The sequence below is a fragment of the Monopterus albus genome, unplaced genomic scaffold, assembly GCF_001952655.1.
Source record: "Monopterus albus unplaced genomic scaffold, M_albus_1.0 scaffold68.1, whole genome shotgun sequence".
NCBI lineage: Eukaryota > Metazoa > Chordata > Actinopteri > Synbranchiformes > Synbranchidae > Monopterus > Monopterus albus.
The window spans coordinates 1593320-1616460 of record NW_018127948.1 but is presented as its reverse complement, the minus strand read 5'-3'; the positions used below and the strand labels follow the sequence as shown (position 1 = coordinate 1616460).

General features: G+C 40.2%; 1 protein-coding gene across 4 annotated transcripts; it reads right to left on the bottom strand.

Moving 5' to 3' along the window:
* Window positions 1–6962: 6962 nt before the first annotated feature.
* Window positions 6963–22362, bottom strand: rab40c (RAB40c, member RAS oncogene family). Of its 4 annotated transcripts, none has more exons than XM_020604867.1 (7): window positions 21767–22362; window positions 20742–20917; window positions 14318–14378; window positions 11634–11694; window positions 11379–11456; window positions 7961–8183; window positions 6963–7331 (listed from the first exon to the last, which is right to left on the bottom strand). In XM_020604867.1, the coding sequence occupies exons 2-7, from the start codon at window positions 20881–20883 to the stop codon at window positions 7057–7059; spliced, it is 840 nt and encodes a 279-aa protein (XP_020460523.1). In that variant the 5' UTR covers window positions 20884–20917; window positions 21767–22362; the 3' UTR covers window positions 6963–7056. The 4 variants fall into 4 exon arrangements, with proteins under 4 accessions (XP_020460523.1, XP_020460524.1, XP_020460525.1 ...); XM_020604868.1 differs by having other exon boundaries at window positions 21782–22362; XM_020604869.1 differs by having other exon boundaries at window positions 21793–22362.
* Between the last annotated feature and the right edge of the window lie 779 nt (window positions 22363–23141).

Below are 23141 nucleotides of genomic sequence, written 5' to 3'. Positions count from 1 at the left end.
AAATGCCTTGGTGTGAGTAATTTTATTTGCACCCTTTACTTTGTATGTTAATTTCAATGTTTTATAACTTTTTTGAAAATCTACAGTTCATGTATACATCTTGACAATAAATGCAATTTGAATGCCTGAATCCTCAGTGTGTTAGTTGTTTTTCAGTGAGGGAATGTGCTGCCATGCACAGTGACATGTTTACTCAGCACAGACTTGTAATGTAGACAGACATGAGCGCATTTAATTTGTCTTGATGTGCACACCTCAAAATTTTGTCTTGATAAAGATGTGATGTGGTGTGTGTATAGGTATAAATTCCAGTAGAGGGCAGCCTTCCCTAATGAAACCACATAAATACAGTATTTAATATCAATACAGTGAGAGTGAGTATGCTTATGTCTTTGTTTTTGATGTTTTGTTCAGTTGCTGTGGTGCTTGTGGTCAAGATCTTGAGTTTTTCTTAGCTGCAGGCAGTGCATATGTTGCTGGTCATGTTGTGTGCATATTTTAAAATCAAATCAAAACCTTAAATAAATCAATAAATAAAAATCACAAAAAAACTGATGTTGATTTGAACATTCAATAGCTTTATTGTGAAAAAGTCTCTCTTCATACCCTCACTTTGAGACTGTACAATCAATAATTTAAAAAAAGAACAATGTTCAGCTTTGTGTTTAAGGAACATTCTCTCTCTCTATCACACACACACACACACACACACACACACACACACACACAGATGTCGATTCAGATTGCTCAGCAGCTTCAGCCAAAAACAAGAATAGTGTTTTACAGGTGCATTTCTTGTCAAAGTTGTCATCATTATCATAACAGTCTGCTCCTTTATATATATATATACTGTATATATACACACTGCGATATCAGAGGGCTTCCCCAAAGGGTCCTGCATCCGATCTTCTGCCATCCACTACAAACACTTCCATATTTTTAAAAAGGTCAATGGAAATCCAAAATGGAAACTTGATTAAGAAGTAACACAATTTTGCAACATGTCAACAAACACTGAGGAAGTCTATAACAAAATAAAGGAAGATGTCGAACCAAAACATGGAGGCAAATGGTTATCTCATAACACATAGAGGCTGTTTATACAACACAACACAATATCATTACATCCTATGAGAATTATTATGCTCTGAGAGTCACCAACAACAACAAAAACAAGAAGAAAAGCCTCGTCTTGTTCATCACAAAGAGGAAACCTCTTCTAAAAATCTTGGCAACAAGAGAGTTAAATTCCTTTTTGGCTAATTTTACAGAATGGCTCCTTTCTTAAAACACTGGTGATGACAAAAAAACATTTACAACAAAATATAGGTCATCTGATGTGTCTCAGTATTTCTAAATGTCCTTCTCACCCATTAAATCTGAGGAACACAAGAACGGTAGCCATGAACAAACAGCTCATTATTTAGCCTCCTAAATACAGACCAAGCTGGTGTTTCTACAAAATTTCAACCATTTATTACAGATTTATATGTGTGCTGTTCTACCGTTCCAGATAGCCGCTGGTTTACATTTATTAAAACTTTCATCAATAAAACAACTTGTAAAGACAAGTTTGCTTAATTTAGAGCAGAGGTTCCCAGGCTGGGTGTTGGCACCCTTCCTGAGGATCCAGGATATATTTGAGAATTACAAGAGGATTAAAGGGATGGGAAAAATGATTTCTGTTACAGAAAGTTATTTAGCTTTTATGACCTTTCTGTACTTTTTGTCTATGTGAAATCTGGGATATATTTACTATAGGCCTTAAAACAGTGGTTCTCAAGCACATACAATTTTGCTAAATGAATCTTAGGAGTCACAGGATGATCACCCAAATAGAAACACATTCTACTACACAAAGCCATATTTGATTTTCAGAATTTTGTCCAACTTTGCTTCTCTTTTGTAATATAGTGTCCATAAGCAGTGCAAAGAAAGATCACATGGACTGATATAGTGGGCATATCAAGGCTGCTATTCAAAGGTCAGTATCAAGACCATAGCAGTCCATCACTAGTGACATCACTGACTGCCAGAGGGAAACACCAGCAAAGTTGGTTAGCTTTGTTAGAACAGGAGAAAGGAGAACCAAAACAAACACCAGTGGCGGCATCAGGTCTCCGCAACTCAGCAAAGGACTGGCAGCTGGTGGTGGATCTGGATTGTCAGCTCATGTTTCCATAGCGCATAGCAAAGACCACCCTTAGCCCTAAGATAGTGCTGGTACTAGATGCAACAAAGCACATCATCATGTTGGAGCTCACTATGCCACAGGAGGAGGCCTCTGAGAGGAAAAGGGAGAAGTATGCCTAGTCAGCCACTGCCACAAACAAAGCTAGAAAGCAAGGTGCGGGCTTGTGGAAGTCAGGTGCAAGGGTTCTGCGGGGCAGTCCCTTTGTAGGGCCTTCAATGTGCTTGGCATAACAGGGGAGGGAAAAAAAAGAAAGTCATTTGGACCAGCACAGAGGCTGCTGAGAGAGACTCAAAATGGTGGATCCATGGGCAAGAGCTAGCTAGGGCAGAGCTGAGGTCTGATCAGACCCAAAACAGCCAGTGACCCCAGGCAACAGCAGTGACGAGCTGTTCTAGCTCTGCAAATGTTTCATTACAACTGTAGTTTTAGATAAAGTCCTCTATTGTCATTGCACAATGTACAAGAAATATGAAAATGTACCTCATCAGATCTCTGTAGAACATTTAAAGAACACAATCTGAGAAGAGAAAGTTGATCTTTGACTGAACTTGCTCAGAGACAACATAACCTGTGATGAGGGGTCATAAAGAGACACTGCTTTGTATTAAGGAGTCAAAACCAAAACACAATTGGAAACTGCTCTAAATATCCTCTCTGTCCCCCTAAAAAAAAAAAAAATCAAAGAAGGGAAAAATTCAATCTTTGGCTGAACTGTTAAAACCCCACATTTAGACCACTACCTGTGATGTGGAGTTGCAAGTTCACAATGCTTCTTTTTAAGATGTCACAAGGCAAAAAGTATGGAACCACAACTTTAAATTATCCACTGCACTGATCACCATGCTTCTGTGTATTTCTGTGCAGTCTGTGCAGTTAAAATGCAGACTGACCTGAACTACTGCACTACTTTACCACAACAACACCACGAGCAAATGCAGACATGAAGCTCACTTCAGTAAATTACCTAACAAGTAGGTTTAGAGTTTCTACACATTTTTCTTTTGTCCAACTACTCTAAATAAATGGAAACCTGCAGATTCATGAAGAAGGTTCCATGAATATTCACTGCAAAGGTAATAGAAATGAGGTATTAAGCTGCCGAGACAGCAGAATGCATGTCTGCATAATATGAGAAAAATTTTTTGAGTAATGGTTTGGACCCCACAAGGGTCATAAGATGAATCTATTGGTTTGCAGAATTAATAATACAGAAAAGTAGGAAAAAACATTATAATGGTAGAAAAAAAATGATTTGTTCCCCCTAATTTGCTATTAAAACTACCGGATAATTTTCTCTCCAGGTCCCTGAAGTCATACTGTTTTAATTCAGCAGTATTCAAATAAAACTCCCTGATAAGAATAACGTATATGCAACTAAGTTGCAAAGAGATACATCTTTGTTTCAAGGGGTCGTAAGCCAAAATGACTGACAACCGCTGATAAGAGAACAACAGGTTTTTTAAAAGGTTTGTAGTAAATGAGCAAGCGCATTTAAAGACAATGGTACAGTCATTTACTGCTGCAGTAATATGACTCTCAGTCTGTGAAAATCTTACCTAAAGTGGGAAGGATTCTCCGCCTGAGCAAAGACAATTTCAGGTTTTGGGGCAAAGACGACTCCCTGAGGTGAGGTTAGACAAGAGACAGGCGGAGGAGAGGAGGGGAGACAGATGGAGAGTCCACCAACACACACACTGAAGACGAACAAAGAGCTGTATGAAGTGCACTGGATTTACAAGGGCATTTCTACCGCACACCAAAAATAAATTAAATTGTAGTGTAAAAACAGGCTAAAACTGAAATTCACCAGAAAACAGAAAGGAGGCAGATGCTGAGGACTAAGAAACAAACCATGCAGAAAGCAGAGCTTCCTGTGTGGAGGACGTAAGAGCAGCAAGAAGAAACGGAGCTGGGGTGTACAGATGAAGCCCTCGAGAGATATGTGAAAAGAGCATCTATTATTCAGCAGCTATGAATCATGGGACAGCATGTGGAGGGGGTGGAGCAGATCAGAGGAGAGAGGCGAAGACATGCTGCATTTATTCCTGTGGGAGATCCAGTCAGAGCAGTTTGATGGTCGAAAAGCAGCGACTCAGAGTTTATTCACACGTTCGACTGTTGCTTCAGACTGATCACGTTTCCTCATGTGAAACCAAGTCACTGACAACAGCAGATGTTTCCATGTTGTTGAACAGTATTTACAGTATAAGCATCTGCCGTCTTTCCACCAGACATGAATACAACAAGCAGCGAGAACGTAAACACGTGGTTGCTAATCATTTTTAGGCCAGTTAAATCTGCCATTATCACGACTTAATTTTATCAGAGTCTCAAGATGTTAGGCCAGTTAAATCTGCCATTATCACAACTTAATTTTGTCTCAAGATGACAAACAGTGTCCATATTTAAGGAGTAAGTCTGGTGATTGTCTATTTTGTTCTTTATGTCAACAACTTGTGTGAAAAGACCCACATCAACACTGAATACTGGGTGTATCCAAACCCTGATATATCTCATTCCTCTGTGCCAGAGCTCCACTGTTGCTCAAAAACACATCAGTGGCCACAACGTTGCACCGGATGACACGTTCCTTTATCACCACAAACACACGCTGTAGTTTATTTCAACTCAGTTCCATATGCACTGTCCTACTGCATCAAACAGTCACTAGGGCATCAAATATAGATTAATCCACTGATGAAAATAGTCTCCAACAGATACCATATTTCCTCCTATGAACACCATTAACTTGTAAGTTTCCCCAAACCTATGAATAGAGATTAATCCTGGCATTATCTCACAAATAGTGATGTGTTTTACATCCATGTCAGGACAAAGCAAGCTGCAGGAGCCAACAAGACATTGATACTAAAAACTGTTAGAATTCTTTATAAGAATTACTTCTGTCATGACCATCTTTACCTCCTGGTTTGATTTTCTGGCAACAAATTCATATGAAGACCATTTAATACAATACACACACAATACATACACAACGCTAGAGGTTTAGCATTTTGTTTGAAAAAGGACTAAAGCAATTAATTATTCATGAATTACCAACCTCAAACCAGTTTTAAATCTCTACAGCTCACAACATACTCAAATAAAACACAACCTGTAGCTGGCTGGAACCAACAAAATCAATGACTGATGATCTGCTTTGGAAAACTACCAATAAAAATGTTAAGTAAAAGCACTTAATGAGCTGAAACATGCAAAACCACCAGGCTGGGCCTTTTGGTTAATGCTGTGAGAAATGAGCAGCTGGTCATGAAGAGGAGTGAGTGACATTCAGGGAGAACTGATAAACACAGTTCACTGTTTACTCTCAACACTGAATATTCCACTGTACCTCCTGTCTTTGCATGACACGGGCCTGTCCATCTCCTTCGACTAGTTTCTGCTTACACTGATCATACCTTTCACCTTTGTGCTTTTCAGACAGCCTCACATATCTGTGCTTCCTTCCCCTCAGGGTTTCATGCACACTCCATGTCAAACACTGAAATGAATGTATGGAAAACACATTAGTACATACCAGGGGTGGGAGGACTTGGGGAGTCGGTATGGACTCCATTTACTACTGCAGAACAACAGGAATAGGTCGATATGACAGGTGTGGAAAGTGTGTGTATTACGTTTTCTGGTTTCAATTTTTTAAAAAAGGACAAAGTGATATTCCACTCAAACTCAAAATATTTTTAGTAACAAATACTCAACTAATCCCATGTGCAGACTTAAACCAGTAACGAATGTGCAAGTATTGTGTGTGTATCCAAAGCCTGGTATGTTATTCCTCTGTGCCATAGAGCTCCATTAGTACTAAAAACACATCAGTGAGCCACACTGTAGCACTGGGTGACATGTTCCTTCATTACCATGAACACACACAGTGCAGTTGACCTTGCTCAGTTCAGCATTCACTGTCCTGCTGGTGGATTAATCCACAGCTGAAAATGCTCCTGAACAAATGCACTATTTTCTTTTGTTAAAACTACAGTGACCAGCTGTTTTAAGAAACGACTGAGCCTTTTGAAAAATTAAAACCCTATATTTTGGGGATATTTTAAAAGATTCTGGTCTGAGATCTTGCTCAGGTTGTGTCCTTCTGGTTTGCCCAGAGACACCCACTTCAGTTACTACACCACGTGGGAACATTCACTCATCTTGTCACCAAGATTTCACTTCAGTATGTGTTACCTGTAGATCAAAGAAAACATTTTAACTTCAAAAGCACAGTAAGTGTGCAAACACAATTATTATAACCAGCTGAGGATAAGCATTGATCAATAAAGAACTGACTGGTTACTAGTGTCTTGGTCATTAGCTTATTGGTCAGTAAAATAGCAAATAAATGGAGAAGTAGACAGAAAAGGTGGAATTCTAAGTAGACAGAGGAAAGAAAGAAATGTGTGATACAATAGTGAAGAAGTGATCTTTAGGTGATGTCTGTGACACACAGACACAAGAAGTGGCGTGCATCATGTAGAGTAAGTAAATATGAGCTGGTGAGAGATTTCTATACTGTACATGTACAGTAGTTCACACTCCAGTAGACAGGAGCCAGTCTGGAGTCTTTTTCTCTCATTGCAGCTGTTGGGTGTAGTGAGATTCAGGTCTGTGCAGACCTGAAAGTTTGTAGTTGTCCTCCTCTGATATCCTGAGGCACCAGTCAAGCCCACCCCCACCTGGAAAGTACTTCTTACTCATGGTCTCATGAATGTGGGAGGTAGCATTCATTCATCCTTTTATCCCTCATTCCTTTATGGATGTGCTCATTTCCACCAACTAATAACATCCTGTACATTCATCTCCTGATCCCATGCTGTCCATCATTCCTCGTCACCCAACAGAGCTGTTAATTAGGAAATTTTACAGTTGTTGCGGGTGCAATTCTGGGGAGGGCTCTGTGGTGGACGGATGGACTTGGAACGCTTCAGGCTGTTGCCCTTGGAACCACCAGCCGGGTTGGCCAGAGAGTAGGAGCGTCCGTGCATCATGACGGCGTTCATGCCATTGGCCATGGAGAAGGATTTGAGGTGGGACTTGATGGCAACGGGCAGTGGGAGCTTATCAATGAGGTGAACTGGTGTGCACGACACAATGGCTCTGCAGCAGAGGTCCTGGAGGCTGAAGACTAAGGGGAGGGGGACAGAGAGGAGATTATAACTAAGGCACACGGCATTCTGATTTCCAGCTGTCATTATTTTAGCACAACCTGCATGCTTCATACTGTCACTCTGAACTATATAGAGACTTTAAAAAAGCTGCAGAAATTTCCCAAATACTTTTCAGTGAAGAGTTTAGAAGAAATTTGACATTTCCAGAGAAGCTGCTATATTTTCACAGTTTGCACATTTGCAAACAAAGACCAGTGGTAGCACAGCGTTGGGACTGTGTTTTGTTTTGCTGAATTTTATCTAACTTTTTAACAGTGATAAAAACTGAACAACACAGATAAACCTTGTTTTATTAAAAACAAACTTCAGATCTGCCTTTTTAAGATGGAGGAAGACTTCAAATAGTTTCTTGGAGAAAGGCAGAGATTTCATCTTGTTCAGACAAGGTTTCTGTACAGCAAGCGTGAGGCTGTTCATTATTAAATCTCTGAGGACATGCATAACTATGACTTCCACCTGCTTTCCTCTGTAATTACAGATGAAGGAGACAAAGTTGACAGGAATGAGGGAGAACTAGTAACTAAGGGAGTGAGTTTGGAATTATGACATCCATCTGATGACAACTGTGGTACACTGATTCACTCACCTCGGTTGGGCCTCCAGAACTTCTCCATGCCGTGCCTCATCAAGACGATGCGTGACAGCTCAGTGAAGGACTCGATGACGTTGAAGTTGCACAGAGGGCTCACCTCAAAGAAAGTCATACCATTCTTCTCAGCATACGCCCTCGCCTGCTCAGTAGGAACTTGCCGTTTGAAGGCTAAATGTAGCCGGTTACCTACAAGGATTCGAGGCACCCCTGGTGCGTGCTGGGTAGGAAAAACAAAACAAAACAAACACATGAGGATAGAGTTGGAGGACCTGTTATTGACAGCTGCATTTATAGACTCAGAGTCCTAATAACAAATTTGTTGTGGTGATATTCAGGTCTGTTTAATATTAAAAACTTAAAATAAATAAAACACAACCTATATTTGCATTTTGCAGGAAAGTTGTCATGCTTAGAAAAATGTTAGATCAGCAGCATTTATAGTTGACTGAAAGCACCAGACAGAGAGACGAAGTGAATGGGAGACAACACATTCATACAAAGGGACCAGTGGAGGCCTATTATTAATTTACCAAGCCTGAGTGTGCTGCATTTATGATCTCCTGCCACTTAGACTCAGGTCTGTCTAATTCATCTGTCCTGAACAAGTAAATGAAGCATGATGGCGACAAGAGGCCGACCTCTCTCCTCCTACTTCACTCCCCCTAGCTGTCACCACTCATCAGCCTCTCCTCAGAGTTTTGTCCCTGTTGCCTTTTCATGCCTGGAGTCTCTCCACTGAGGCTGGTCTAGTATCTGCAGCAGCAACAGTCACAGAGGGAAGAGCAGCAGTTGTAGCAGCAGCAGCATTGGTGGTGGTGGAAAAACCAGTAGCAGTAAATCCTGGGGATTCCTATAGATGTCTCAGTCTCTGCTTGTCTTGGTGTTAATTCTATTCTGTGGTCACTGGTCATTAAGATAATTGGTAGTAAACTGCCCGATCTGTCTCACTTCTCCCAAGAGAGAGATTTCAGTGGCTCAAGTCTTTTTAGGGAGACCTTTAATATCTTTGTACAGACAGTTTAAACTTCTGTCCTGATTGAAATTTAAATGACCAATTACCAAGATAAACATGAAATTCCTTTATCTCCAACACCCTCAAATGCTCAGGATGAATCAGCTTGGTAAAGCTTTTATATACATTTGGTGAGTGATCACAGTTATGTTTTAACTATTCATATCTGATGCACAGCAGGCTTCATGTTTTGCTGTCACTGATGTAGCCTACATTGTTCTATGTGAGGCTGTGCGGCATATATTTTATATAGTTTGTTATATTTGCTACTGTCTATGTCCAAGTCTGTCTGTGTTATGCTACCAAATGTCACCTGGAAGACAAGAAAGTTAAAGCTAAAGTTGAAGGATTTCAAAAAAAATAAAATAAAATAATTATGTGTATTTGGATGAAACAAGCATGTGTTTTCCACTGCCTGAGATATTTCAGTCAACAGCCAACTCTAATCTCAGATTTCAGAGCCATGGCGGCAGTACAAGTCAGAGGTACCCTCCTCCAATGAGACCACACCCCATGACATCCATTGCCATGATCATCCAACAAAGAGAAGGTTGTAATCTGTTGCAGCTGTGTACCACGGTTTGTTTTCAAGTTGATGCTCTGACAGTTGGAAGATGATTTGTTCTAAACGCCAAATGGAGGAGATGGCATGCAGATATAATACAGAGTGGTGATAGTGTTTAGGGGACCCTGGTTCAGTATTTGAGGGGAAAATGAGACTAGGAAGATGAAAGAGAATAAAACATTTAAAATAAGGAAAGTGAAAGAGAACTTAATATAGAAAGAGTAAAACAAACAAAAAAAAGGTATTTAACAATGTACCATTCCTAAGAAAAAAAAAAAAAAAAAAAATCCATAAGATACAATATATTCACCGTCAAATATCAAACAAGTTTCAAGCCTCTGCAAGTAGAAATTATATGCACACTGAAACAACAGCTGTGTAAATCTAAGGAAAAATACACAACAATTTATAAAAGAATTGCATGCTCTGGAAATGATTCAACAGTTATAAAGAGAATATGCAATGCCTCTATTAGAGGAAGTTGAAGTAGATAAAAACTAATAGATGCGCTTGGTTTACACCACTAAATATCACAGAGATAATGCTGAAACTAGTAGTCGATTGAATTGTCTACTGACATGAAATGAATTGTCATATCACTACTTGTAATCATTAATACATATAGCACAGTGACGAAAAGACTACAGAAAAGTAAATATCTGCTGATGGTCTGTCTTTTATCTGTTTCCATCTTCTCTGCACATCTGTCACCTTCCAGAGGTTTTCATCCCTCTGTTTCTACTCTATACTGGTGGCCAGTCACTGCACGTCTGTGGAGGCAGAGCAGGAAAAGACTGAACACATTCCGCAGGCCAAAAATATCTTACACACATATAGCGGACATCCTCCTTGTTAGGAAGGAGATGATGCAAGTAGTCAGTGCAGACACGTACTGTACACAGGTTGTCTTAAGTTATTCACTACCAGTGACCTTTTGTTCCATCTCATCGAAGTGCCTAATAACTGCTGAAGTAAAAAGCAAAAAGATCAAATCTAACTACAATAATACCAGATGAATCACTAGATGATCCAGCTGGATTGTAGCAAAGCTGTACTGCACCACAAACTCTACCAAGAACAGATTAAAACATGGAAAGCAGAAAAAAGTACAACAGCATGGAGGAATTCTACACCTTAAAAATACAAGAAATCCTGACAAATGTTTTCCTTAAGCAGCACTGATTTCTAGACGAGGCAGTTTGGCTTTGGCTTGAGAAAAAACAAATCTTTTTACAAGCCATTTTATATCTTTCCATTTTTATATGCTTCTACCCCTCTGGAACGCTTTCCATGGAAATGAAAGTTCAGATCTGGGACCAGTATCAGGAAGCAGGTCCAAATTAGTCAGACTTTCCTGTGTTACATGGCTTCACTAAGACACTGGGCATCAGTGATCCTGGATAACCACACTCTCTGGAATACTTTTGAGAATCAAAGAAACTTGTTGTAACTACTATTATTATGGGTATTGGTGTGTTAAATGATCTGTTTGTTAGAAGCAGGCTTCTAATCCAAAAGTGGACACATGGTTGTGTGAAAAATTTTCTTCTACCACTGACACAATGATCATGGAAAGTAAAGTGATGCTACTGAGCTATAAAAGGTTTAATGCGCTGGAGCGGGTTAGCTCTGTAACATAGGTTACCATGGCGATCAACCCTGTGACACTGCAAAACTGAGTTAAGCCCAAAGAGAGCGGGATAACCCACTAACATCGCTTTGTAATACAGACACCTGGACTTCAGCAAATCCTTTTCTAATACAATATCTGCCTGAGTTCTACACTTTGAACTCCTCATCAAACCGCATTATCACCGCCTGTCTCTGAGACTAACCTCATCAATCTCTCTGATCCACCTATCGATTCCATCAAATGACCACCGGTTGGTGATGTCATAAACCAGCAGGATCCCCTGAAAAAAGAGAGAGACAAACAAAATCACGGCAAGTGCCAAAGTAGCTGTTCCTCTACACTTTAAGTTTGCCTTTGACCAGTACAGTCAACACAGAAGCATGCAAGTTCTATGACCAAAGTATGGACATCTAGATTGAGTCAAACAGAGCACTGTTATTTCTATTTGTTTTCTCACCTGAGCCCCGCGGGAATAAGAGCGAAAGATGGTGCAGAACCTCCCCTGTCCTGAGGTGTCCCTGAAGAGAAGAGAACCCAAACCGCCCTGTCCTGAGGTGTCCCTGAAGAGAACAAGAGAACCCAAACCATTAACATTGGCTCAGAAGAACAGATACCCCTCCAAACAGAGCACAAGGCCAACAGTCATGTCAAAACAAGTCATTCACATTCATCCCACTGTTGATATTGACAATCATCTGTCAATAATCTACTGCGCAGTCAACCAGAAACCAGGCCTCTGCTAATGAAATGTTTACACTTCTTCAGGCAGGTGCAGCACTGGCTTTATTAATGATTATTACTAAGATAACTCATCTGTCTTATTGATGCTGCTTATAAGCGACAGGTCATTATGTGCTTTTTAATAAAAGGTGCAACCACCCTCCAAAATCAACACACCACTATATTAGTCAAAGACTGATGACCGCTTAATAGAATGACTGTAGTGATTTCAATGCAATCAACTAGTCAATAATTAAAGACATGAATTATTGTCTTAAACATAACCTAAAGCTCAAACAAATCTTTTTTTCATTGGTACATATACTGTTGTTTACCTATCTATGGAGGAGACATTCAAATTAATTAATGCTGTTATGGTTCATTTTACTGTCCACTTTTGACACAACACCAGCAGCAGGAGGTGTACGCATTCATGAACCATCCTCTCATTTTTAGGAAAAGGTGGTTTTATCATTCTGAAATAATTACATTATAACTATTTGGAGTTATAAGTGCAAAGCTAATCTAGAGGTACCCAAGATTAAGCATTAAATGGCTGGAAACAAGCAAAACAAGCATGCCATGGGCTCTTTGATGAAACACGTGAATAGAGAACTGCTAATAAAAGCCATCAGGAAGACACTACAAGTTGGATTAATGTGTTGTTTTCTTCACTGACACTACTCTTGATGCTCGGTGTGTAATACCAAAATGAAAAGCAATACAGGTTAAATGAAAAGATAAAAGACCATCTAGGCCTGACTGAAGGGTTTAAGGCACCGTCAATAAACCATAGCACCCCAGTGTCGAATACAACTAAGTCCCAATTTCTCTCTTCCCTTACTTCCTGTCTCTGCTGTCAGCGCTTCATGAGATATAAAATGATAGAAATAAAGCAAGATGAGAGATTTACAACTCAGGCAGCATCCCATATGAAGTGACTGACTGGTGAGTGGACAAAAGACAGGGGCATGGCTACAGGTAAAATGATTTCCTAAATGATACCTAAAGTGACTCTGCCTGACGTTTAAAAGGCATTATGGATATTTTTGTTCCTGTCTAAACTAATCCCATGATAAGACCAAAACCAATATGTTATTTTGTCTCCTAATACTTTCTAACTTCCCCACTCTGTCTGTGGCCTTCAGCTTTAACACCACTGGTTCCGTATGAAGAAAAAGAATCTTTAAGGTCCTAAATAGTTTCATTTTAAAAACATGTTCCGTAATTTCTTAGACTGGCTGGAAATAGTCCATTTGTTGGGGACTACTTTTAGTGGTGGATGAATCCACATTTGGTACTCCAGTCAGTATTTGGGGCAGCAGAACGGTGTATCTGGGTCTGAATTCAAGTAAACTAGAGAGTGTGTGTTCATGGTAATGAAGGAAAGTTTCACCCAGTGGAACAGTGTGGCTCACTGGATGTTAGTAGTTTTTGGACAACTACAGAGCTCCATGCCAGCTATAGAGCAATAAGGAATAGGATTAACTAATCAGGCTTTGGACACAGAACGCAATACCTGAACACTTATTAGTGGGATACATTTAACATTTTGGTCTTATCATGGAATGCGATGACAATAATAACACCAGACACATCTTTAAAGTTTTTTAATTTCTGCAGTTTCTCTTTTTTGCCACATTAGACTGAGACTATGGAGGATTCTGAGTCATGAGCCAGAATTGAAAAGGAAGTTAAACATAGAACAAGGACAGTAAGTATTTTAGACAATAAGATAACCATGAGGAGATGAGGAAAGGCAGAGGCAGCAAAAATAAAAACAATTCAGCATCATAGGGCTGTCTTTAAACTATTCTCTCCACAGGAAGACAATGTGCTGGTTCTCCTGTGAACAGATGAATTCCTTGGCCTACTTTCAGCAAACAAAACAAGCCTCTCCTACCATTGCAGAGTGGTTCTGCACATGCATCTGGTGCAAGTGTACTGCTAAAGCGTGTAACAATGTGCAGTGGAAAAGAACGTGTAGATTACCTATAGCATTTTCTATGTATGCTAATATTTGGTTTAGGTAGGTGCTTTAACAGATATAAACAAATTCAGATGTAACACTGAAAAACAAACATCTGATGTTCTGCTGATCAAATGGGCTTTAAGATGGACAGTTCTTTTGCAGTCTGTCAGCCAGTTTGTTGAAATACACTCACATTCAAAACCACAGTTTTTTTGGTGAATGACTCATTGATGGTGAAGCCTGAAGTCCAACTACAGTGCTCTGCCTGAACTATGCTTCTGTTTTGGTTGACTCCAAACTTTGAGATATGCTTCTTCCACGTTGGGTGAACAACATTTAGTTGGGGATATCCTTAAGTATTTAAGAGCATGGCAAGAAAAGCTCCTGCAGAGCATGGCAGAACTGTTTTGTACAGACCACGACAGATTCCACATTCAGTAGTTATTTACCAAAGCTCCAGCTTCACTCTCCTCCCATCCAGAAGAATGGTGGTGGTTTTATAGTCAATACCTGGACAGAAACAGAGAGAGAGCAGACAGAGGCATGCGTTATACAAAAGAAAGTCAACTCCAAACAAGATTACAATACCACAGCCAGGGGCATGCTGGCATGATCTGCACAATGACTCATCCTCTACCTGAGCCACTTAAAATAAATCAAAGTGCAACATAATACAGAGGAAGGTGATTAGCTGTTAAATAATTTGACAGCCATATATTTAAACTTGCTCAGAAAACACTTATGAAAATTTCTTTTGTTCCCATCAAGAGTAACAATCATTCCAACAGCCCATTCCCACCTCTGCTTTTTACCAATGTCACTGAGCCACTGTGAATAACAGTTTGAGCTAAGCATAGCACAACATGACATCCATGACGCTCAATTTTTTACTTGTATTTGTGGAGACAGTTGGCTTCCTTTGGTCAGATGAAAGCTAAACTACTCATACAGCATGAACTAACTCTCACTTCTGAATTCAAATAAGCAGACCATGTTTACTGTGTAACTGTCACAATGTAGGTATACAGCCTAAGCTAACTGTTCTGGCCTGCTGTGTGCTTCATCTCTGACAAACCTGTCTGACTGCTACACCTGTTGCTCTGCTGCTCCATGTCTGGACATGTTTACCTGTGTGTGCTCACCAGGCTCCTGTGGTTCTCACCGAGTCAAACCCCAAAAAGATGAACCACTGCACTAAGCGCTAATAAGTGGTTCCCACCTGTGATAAGATCTTCTTACTCAGCAGGTTTATATGTTATTTTGTGGAGCGTGTTTTCAAATGTGCTCTACTTTACCCTGAGTAGATGTGAAAGACACATGCCTGTTTTCAAGTTCACAAACTTCAAAGTGATGTCTTTAAAGAGCTTATTTAGTCAGAAAACCCATCAAAAACCAAACTCTGGAAGTATTCAAATCATAATATGAAGTGGAAAAACACAGATTGTGTCTGTTATTTTTAGTTTTACATGATAACCAACAAAAGGATTAGATAAATCAAGACTATAACTCACTGAATAGATACATTGTTAGGAACTGAAAATTAAGATTCCTGGAAAAAAAGACATTAGGATATCAGTAACATCAGCAGCACAGCGAAAAAGTAAGCCTTTCCTCTTCCCAGACTCTCACACGGCTGCAATGGCCTATGGCAGGTAGCAGCTGCTGACTAACAGCATTAGCAATAACTTGCAATTTTCCAGGCAACATAAAGCTGCTGCTGAGCTAAAGTGCTGAGCTCAGGCTAGCTTAATAGAATTGGGGTGAGTGCAGGGTTTCATACCAAGTGCTTCCTTTCCTCTCACTGCCAGGGCTCACTTAGACATCCCACATAATCAATAGCCCCTCTGATGCCTTAGCTGAAAGCTGCTGCTTCTATTCTGGGAGTCAGCTGACTTTGTTTGTTCTGTGGGTGTGCTCAAAGCTGTGCGAAGCATTTGCTAAGACTATGTCAGAGAGGTGTGTTTTTGTCATTACAATTATAACAATAATTATTGTACAGTAGATAAAGATGCAACAAGAAATATCAGTATGAGAATTTGAATAGCCTCTCGTAACATTATATATTAGAGAGCACTGACTGCTTTATTTTTCAGGCATGCGGGGAGACCGGGAGTCGAACCACCAACTTGCTGGTTAGAAGACGACTGCCCTACCTCGTAAGCCACAGCCACCCCATCATGTTCATGTTCCTACATGATACTCCCACACAGTGCATAGTAAGGCCATGGTAGTGGTCACATGAGACCACTACAAAAACAAACACTAAAATTCTACACTATATAAATTCAAGAAACCCTGGGGAAAAGTTATCAGCATCTTTACAGGGGCTTAATATACCAGGTGGCCAAGCTTGTCTAATCCACAGCTGGTCCATGGCCTTACTATGCACTGTGTGGGAGTATCATGTAGGAACATGAACATGAACCCAGTACAGGAAAGAAAAAAGTAAATGTGTGTTTTAACCACTGGATAGGATACCACTGAATATGAAATTACAACCCCAGGGTAACCTGCAGAAGCTGTGAAGGAATAAAAGACAGGGCAGAGAAGAAATAATCAAAAGCTGCATTTCTAGCTATGCTCCGTCAATATGGAACAATCAGTCTGTGCATCTCTCAGGAGGATTCGACCAGGGGCAGCTTTTCATTTACCTACTAATTCACTCAATTATAAAACACCAGCAGCCCAGTGTAGGGGGGTTATCTGTGAGCTGGCCTGTATCCAGTGAGAACTGTTGTCTATGAATATTCCACTGTCAAAATATCCAGTCTGCTGCCATACAGAAACAAGGGACTGCCCTGCCTGAACATTCCCTTGTCAGTGTGTACTGAATGTCAAAAGATTTAAAAATCTCACTTGTCTAGCAGATGCACTCAAAAGTGCCTTTTTGATGGACTTCTGTGTTTTAATTGGCTCCACTCCTCCAAAGCCGGTGTTATCTGATGACTAACATCAAGTGACTGTGAAATTCTAAACCTTATCACAGTGTGAAAAAAATCATTTTGAACTCAAAGCAAAAATCATCTGTAACCCAACACACCAGTGCCCCTGATCCAAAAGAACGCCTTTCTGAGGAATCCCTTCATGTTGCCGGTCCTGAATGCGATAAAACCAAGGAATTTGTCCAGACATGTCTGTGATTTCCCCTGAGGTGTCTCCCAGTGACCTGGTGGTTAAGACGCCTACCACATAACCACAACATCCTCAGGTCAGAGACGTTTGTTAAATCTTACCTCTCTCCTCCTCTTTTTTTGCCTGTCTCCACACTATTAACTGTGGTGACCCCTCCCAATATGATTATAAGAGAAATTGATGAGATAAGCGTTCTGCTGATCCACAACTAATCATTCCAGCTCTAAGGTGTGCACTGCAAACACACTACAAAACCATTAAAACAGACCAACTCAGAAGTGCACAATCATGAATACCTGAACACCAAAACCCTCTGTCCTTCACCAACACAGACATCCATACATTATGTATACCTTTTATTCCTGAATAGGGTCCTCGGGGGTGGAGCCTATTGCAGCTGACATTGGGTGAGCATGTCTTTGGACTGTGGGAGGAAGCTGAAGTACCTGGACAGAACCCATGCAGGCTCAGGGAGAACATGCAAACTCTACATAGAAAGGCAAACCAGGCTCGAACCCAGTACCATCTTGCTGTGAGGCCACTGTGCTGCCCCCAGTGAAACATTTTACAAGAAAAATTGTGTGAGACATTTGAGATTGCCACTGCTCTGAATACTAGTCAACCAATTTATGAACAATAAAGCACACAATCACTGATCACTCATGAGGAAATGCAACAGACCAGTTACATCTCCCAGATCACACAGGGAGCCAAGCATAGCCTGAGGACAATGTCATCCATTCAAAATCTGCTCCCCTGTCCTGATTTCCCCTCTTAAATATTTAGGATACTCACAAGCTTTCCCCATCTCTCTTTGCTGGGGTGATGGAAATCAAAATCAGTGTGTCAGTCTGCTCAAACACACCAAGTCGAAGCGTGTTCAGGTGTGTTCCACTGTGCCGTCCATATTAAATAAATCTGACTGAAGACTTCTGATCTTGCTCACAATAACTGGAAAGGCTTCCTCTTTTAGACACTTCAGGAGAATCTGTCTTGGCTCACAGTTTTTTCACATCACTAATATATATGTCTACAAAAGGTTAGGAAATTTTGAAACATCCCCATCATTACCTAGAATGCAAGACAAGGTCCAAAATCTAAATATATTTAACTCAATCTATAAAAAGCAGCAAATCCTCATGTTGCAGAAGCTGCCAGAATTACAGTCATTACTTGATCCCCTATTTTTGGGAGCAACTAATGACTGCAAATCTGTTTTGAGCAGATTTATCTTCAGTGGTTCAGCCGATTGATTTACCAACTAATCCCTTTAAACTGGACATTTGAAAATATGATGATTTCATTGAATAAAAGCATTTTTCCTTCACAGCAGTGCAATCTCTAACCTCTAATTAACCGGTTAACACTGGTTAACACTCACTAAATCACTGTCAGCCACTGCATTGAAACAGTGTGTCTTTCACTAAATGGGGATATCTGCAAACATGTCCTGATGGAGGGTCATCACCTTGCTGCCAAAGGCCAACAGGCAGCATCACCCTTCAGCAGAACTCATTAGATAAGCACAAGTCAATCTGCCAACTGATGTATTTTTCATGAATAGTTGCTGCCAAGGGGAGAAGATGAAAATCTTCATCTGAAGCAAAACAAAATTTTTATGCAGAGAGTCATCTATCACAGCATACCAGGTGAGAACTGTCTGCTGGAGTGAACACCTACACAAATTCAGTTCAAACGCATTTCACCTTGAGAGATAAGTAACTCAGTAGCTGATATGTTAATATCAGTGGCTTAAAGTGGGGGAGAAATTAGGCTGTGTGCATGTGATGGATGCACTCTTCCTTTCTCATTTCTGTTCATTGACAAACTCCATCCATTACCTACATTATATTATTCATAGTGTGTTGCAGGGGGGCTGGAGCCAATCCTAGCTGAGCTGGGTGAGGAACATACAAACTCTACACAGAAAGGCCACAGCAGCCATGAGGTTCGAACCCAAAACTCCTTTGTGAGGTCATAGTGCTCACCACTGTACCACTGTGCCATCCTCCTTGACAACTGTTAGCATCATTTGAGTGATTCCTGTTATACAGAATTCCTCCACTACATCTGTGAACATGAAGGGAATATTCCTAAGCTATTTAAAAATCTATTCATACTGCTGGGTAGCAGTATGTAAAGTACTTGGTTTTGATGCTCATCAGAACCAGTTAGCTTAACTGTCTGTTAAGCCTTATTAGCAACTCGGTGGGCACAGGACAGATATCACTTGTATGACACACAGTAAACTAGAATCGTAGCCAAAATATAGTTCTTCTTTTTTTTTTTTTTTTTAATTGCATCAAATCGTTTTTCTGAATAAAACCATAATACCAAGAATCGAAATCTAATCAAATCGTGAATTTTTCAAAGATTGCCACCCTTACTATTTTCTAAAGCACACTATAGGACAGGCAGCTCAATGTTTGCAAAATAGTTGCAGGACGGCACAGAATATATACATTGTACAGATTATACAGACTCATACAGGTCTCTAGTACTCTGTTTTAAGTACTCTATTTTTATTCCTAATTATCTCATTTCAATGAACATTCCTTTGTTGTCTGCATTGTTTACTGTCTATTTATACTGCTTTTTCTGCATTGTTTGCACTGGTTGTGGATGTTAATACTGCTATTTTGTTATACTACACAGCCTTATGCTGGTCTACTGTTTGCACATTGAGAGCCGATGTACCTGAGTCAAATTCCTCGTGTGTCCAACACAAATGGCCAATAAACTGATTCTGAATCTCTATATCTTTCATAATGTCACATGTTGGATTTTCTTGCTTTAATGCAGCTTAGTGAAATAAAGAGAGCACTTGGTTTGATGCAGGGCATATCCCTGCTAATCCAGACACAGCAGAATCATTGTCACGCGAGACCAAGATCACACAGGGATTCAAATCATGCTCACTAAACGATTTATCATGCAGCTCTATAATAGACACAGTAAAGAATCTCAAACACTATGGAACACCTGGAGAGTAGCAAAAATGATGTGTATACGATTTGTATCACATAGGTTAAACATAAAAAAAACTTTCATTTTTTTCTCTCCCCTCGGTTCGATCTGTTAGGGCTTCCCCTTAAAGGGACTGGGAGTGTGTGAATGTGTTCAGCAGCCACAGACCAGCAGCTTACTGCAGCAGCAGGCAGTGATCAGATAGTTGCCATCAGCTCTAAAGCAATAACAGTAAGAGAGGCAGGGCAATCTGTGCTCCTCCACCCAGGGGTGGATCATTTGACTGGTCAGAGCCCTATCAGCCTTTCCTTGTCTTTGTTAAAAGTGCTGGTATCTTCAATGTACATTTTGTACAGTAACAAATAGAGCTGGCTTATAAAATATATGCTGTTTATTAAAGATGTTGACTTGATAAGATGCTGCGCAATACCAACATGAGTATCATGCAGGTCGAAAACCTGTTGTCTTGTTTGCAGACTATGAGGTCATGAGAAGTACTATTTAACAGGTGACATTATCAACTAATGTAACTCAATAACTGCATGACTGTCTCACTTCCATGTGAATGCTCTGTGCGTTGAGTAGGTGGTTTATGCCAGTGTGTTATTAAAGACAGTGAAGAGAGCACAGTGTATTCTCTACAGCCCACACAGTGACATGCAGCTACTATGTTCAGGGCTGTTGTCATGAACAAGCACGACAGCTCATCATAACAACCAGGCAAAACTGAAGCATCAGGTTCCAATCAGCTGAGAAAGGGCAGGAGTGACTCACCGCTGCTGTAAGCGTATGGGGACTCAGCCGAGCCATCCTGCAGGCTGTCCAGGATCTCTCCTTTGCCCACATCGCTGTCTCCAACCAGGAGGAACTTGAGCAGGTAGTCGTAGCTTTTCACGGGGCTGCCCTGGCTGCCCATGGTGTCTCACATCTGAACCCAGGGGCGATGAAAGCTGAAGACGGGAATTGGAAACCAACTAACCCTCTTGTGTGTTTTGCTTTTCACTTGGATCAAAACAAAGGCAATGTCTGTTATGCCTTGAATTAGTGAATAGGGGTCCACCAGCTTAAAGTCCTTGTTTTGCCTGTTTGTGTTAACAGTCTCACAAGAAGGCCCTACTTGATAAACAAGATGTGTGCCAAAAATGTGGTTGTGAAAAGCAACACATCCTTATTACTAACATTTAAGTAAAGTAATAATTTGACTTCAGGTGGTGCTTACTCTGAAAAAACAAACTTCACCTAATGTAAACAACAAGTACTGCCTTTCCAACTAATGACGGAGTCCTTTTTGAGTCAAATATTCTGTATCTTAATGAGATTAACATCTATTAAAGATTAAAAACACCACTAATCAAAGTGTAGCGCATGCTGTATCCAGAAGGGGCTTGTGGGCTAGAGAACATGCTTCTGAAATGATATTTTTAATAAGCTTGGTGGCAATTGCCACTTTGCCAATCTTATATGCAGGTATCTCGGCCGAGATATGTTTTCGAGTATGCTAATTACCCACCAGAACTGGAGGGCGCTGGTCTCGTTTTGTTCCTTTTTAAGAGAAGCCTTCTGGCTAACTTAGCAGGACGAACAACAAGCTAGCCCTACGCCAGTTAGCTTGGCTATTACCACTGCTGCTAACGTTACCAAAGCCACGTAAAACAACAATTATTTGGAAACGCAGTCACTGGAAAAATTTACGTTAGGCCACGTTACACACCACCATATACAGCTCCGTGTTACTCTTTACAAACTAACTTCCCGGTGGAATAAAACACATGATATTTCACAGCAAGCTCAATGCTAACTTAGTTATTGCAGACCGTAGCTCAACTTGAACCGACGACGTCGGTGTAATTTCAGGCCCCCTTGTCTTTCTTTAGTCCAGGATGATAAAGGTTCCTGCAACTTCACTGCGTTGTATCCAGAAAATTCCGACCTCTGCAGTCAAAAGGATGTGGCATTGTTGCATCCAGTCCACATTGTGTAGGTGTATTCAGTAATCTCATCCCACGATGTTTCCATTTTTCTCCATTATAGTCAATTATGACAGTTCCAGCTGCTCTGTATCACACAACTCTCACTACGCTGATGACAGCTCAACTGCCTTCCTGCCCTACTGCGCTGAAGTCTCTCTTCTCCGTGATCCCGCCTCTTGCACCTTATGATTGGACGCTGACTCTGCGGTGACATAAGACAGTGGCATAGAATGGCTGACAAACACGTCCATCAAACTTTGCTGTCAACAACACGCATGGCGAGGACAATGTGGACAACAAAGGTGATTCATTTGTCAACGGCAACAGGCTGACCTACTGTAAGTCAGTGTTAATATTTCTTGGCTAAAAGTCACAAAGCTCAATTATGTGACACACCAAAAATAACCACAACCAACGCAAAACGTACGAAATATGTTTTGCAGAGACATACGGTTCTATATAAATTTAAATATGACTGATATGAATGACCACTCTTAAAATCTGATATGAAAATGTGAGATTCAGTGTGATGTCTCTGATAATAAAACAATGTCATAAAACTGATTTGTGTCACTTTGTTTTTTGGGGGAGGGGGATCACATGTAGAGCCCTTCCCTGCAGACATGTCATTGCATAACTGCAATATGTAATATAAAATGTGATGTATAGTAGTAGGCTGAGTGTGTTTGATGTTATCAAATCAGTATTTGTAACACCATGAATCACCTCACCTAGCTTTGCTAGATCAATCTTCTCAACACTATAACACAAGGACACAAACTTGTTTTGGCAGCAATGAATGAATTCATTAAAGATATTACGATGAGGAAAGTGCATTTAATTGTAACAGATGTGAAATACACACCTTATACAAAAATCTATTTACTTTGAAGCTCACTATTATCCTCTTGAAAATACACAGTGACTGATTGACTGGGTTAAAGGTAAACATACCAATTCTGCAGTATTACAATTTACACCAATAAAATGTTATTCTTCTTGAGAAATAGGATGTGGCAAAGCAACAAGTGAAATCTCTTGTTGTGTAGATACTAAAACATTTTTAAAACTGGATTTAAACATATAAGACATGATTTCAAGTAATAATGTTTACTCCAGCTATTTTAACAAGAGTTTATGAATAGATGTGTCACTCATTTGACAAGAATATTCAATCAGAATATTCAATTTGTATCAGTTTTAT

What these genes read in the sequence shown, in the direction of transcription:
- rab40c (XM_020604867.1), bottom strand. Translation starts at nt 20,883, where the DNA reads ATGGGCAGCCAGGGCAGCCCCGTGAAAAGCTACGACTACCTGCTCAAG. An exon ending in AGAGTGAAGCTGGAGCTTTG is followed by an intron (nt 11,695 to 14,317) that starts GTAAATAACTAC and finishes TCTTCTCTTCAG; the next exon opens with GGACACCTCAGGACAGGGGA. An exon ending in GTTCTGGAGGCCCAACCGAG is followed by an intron (nt 7,332 to 7,960) that starts GTGAGTGAATCA and finishes CCCTCCCCTTAG; the next exon opens with TCTTCAGCCTCCAGGACCTC.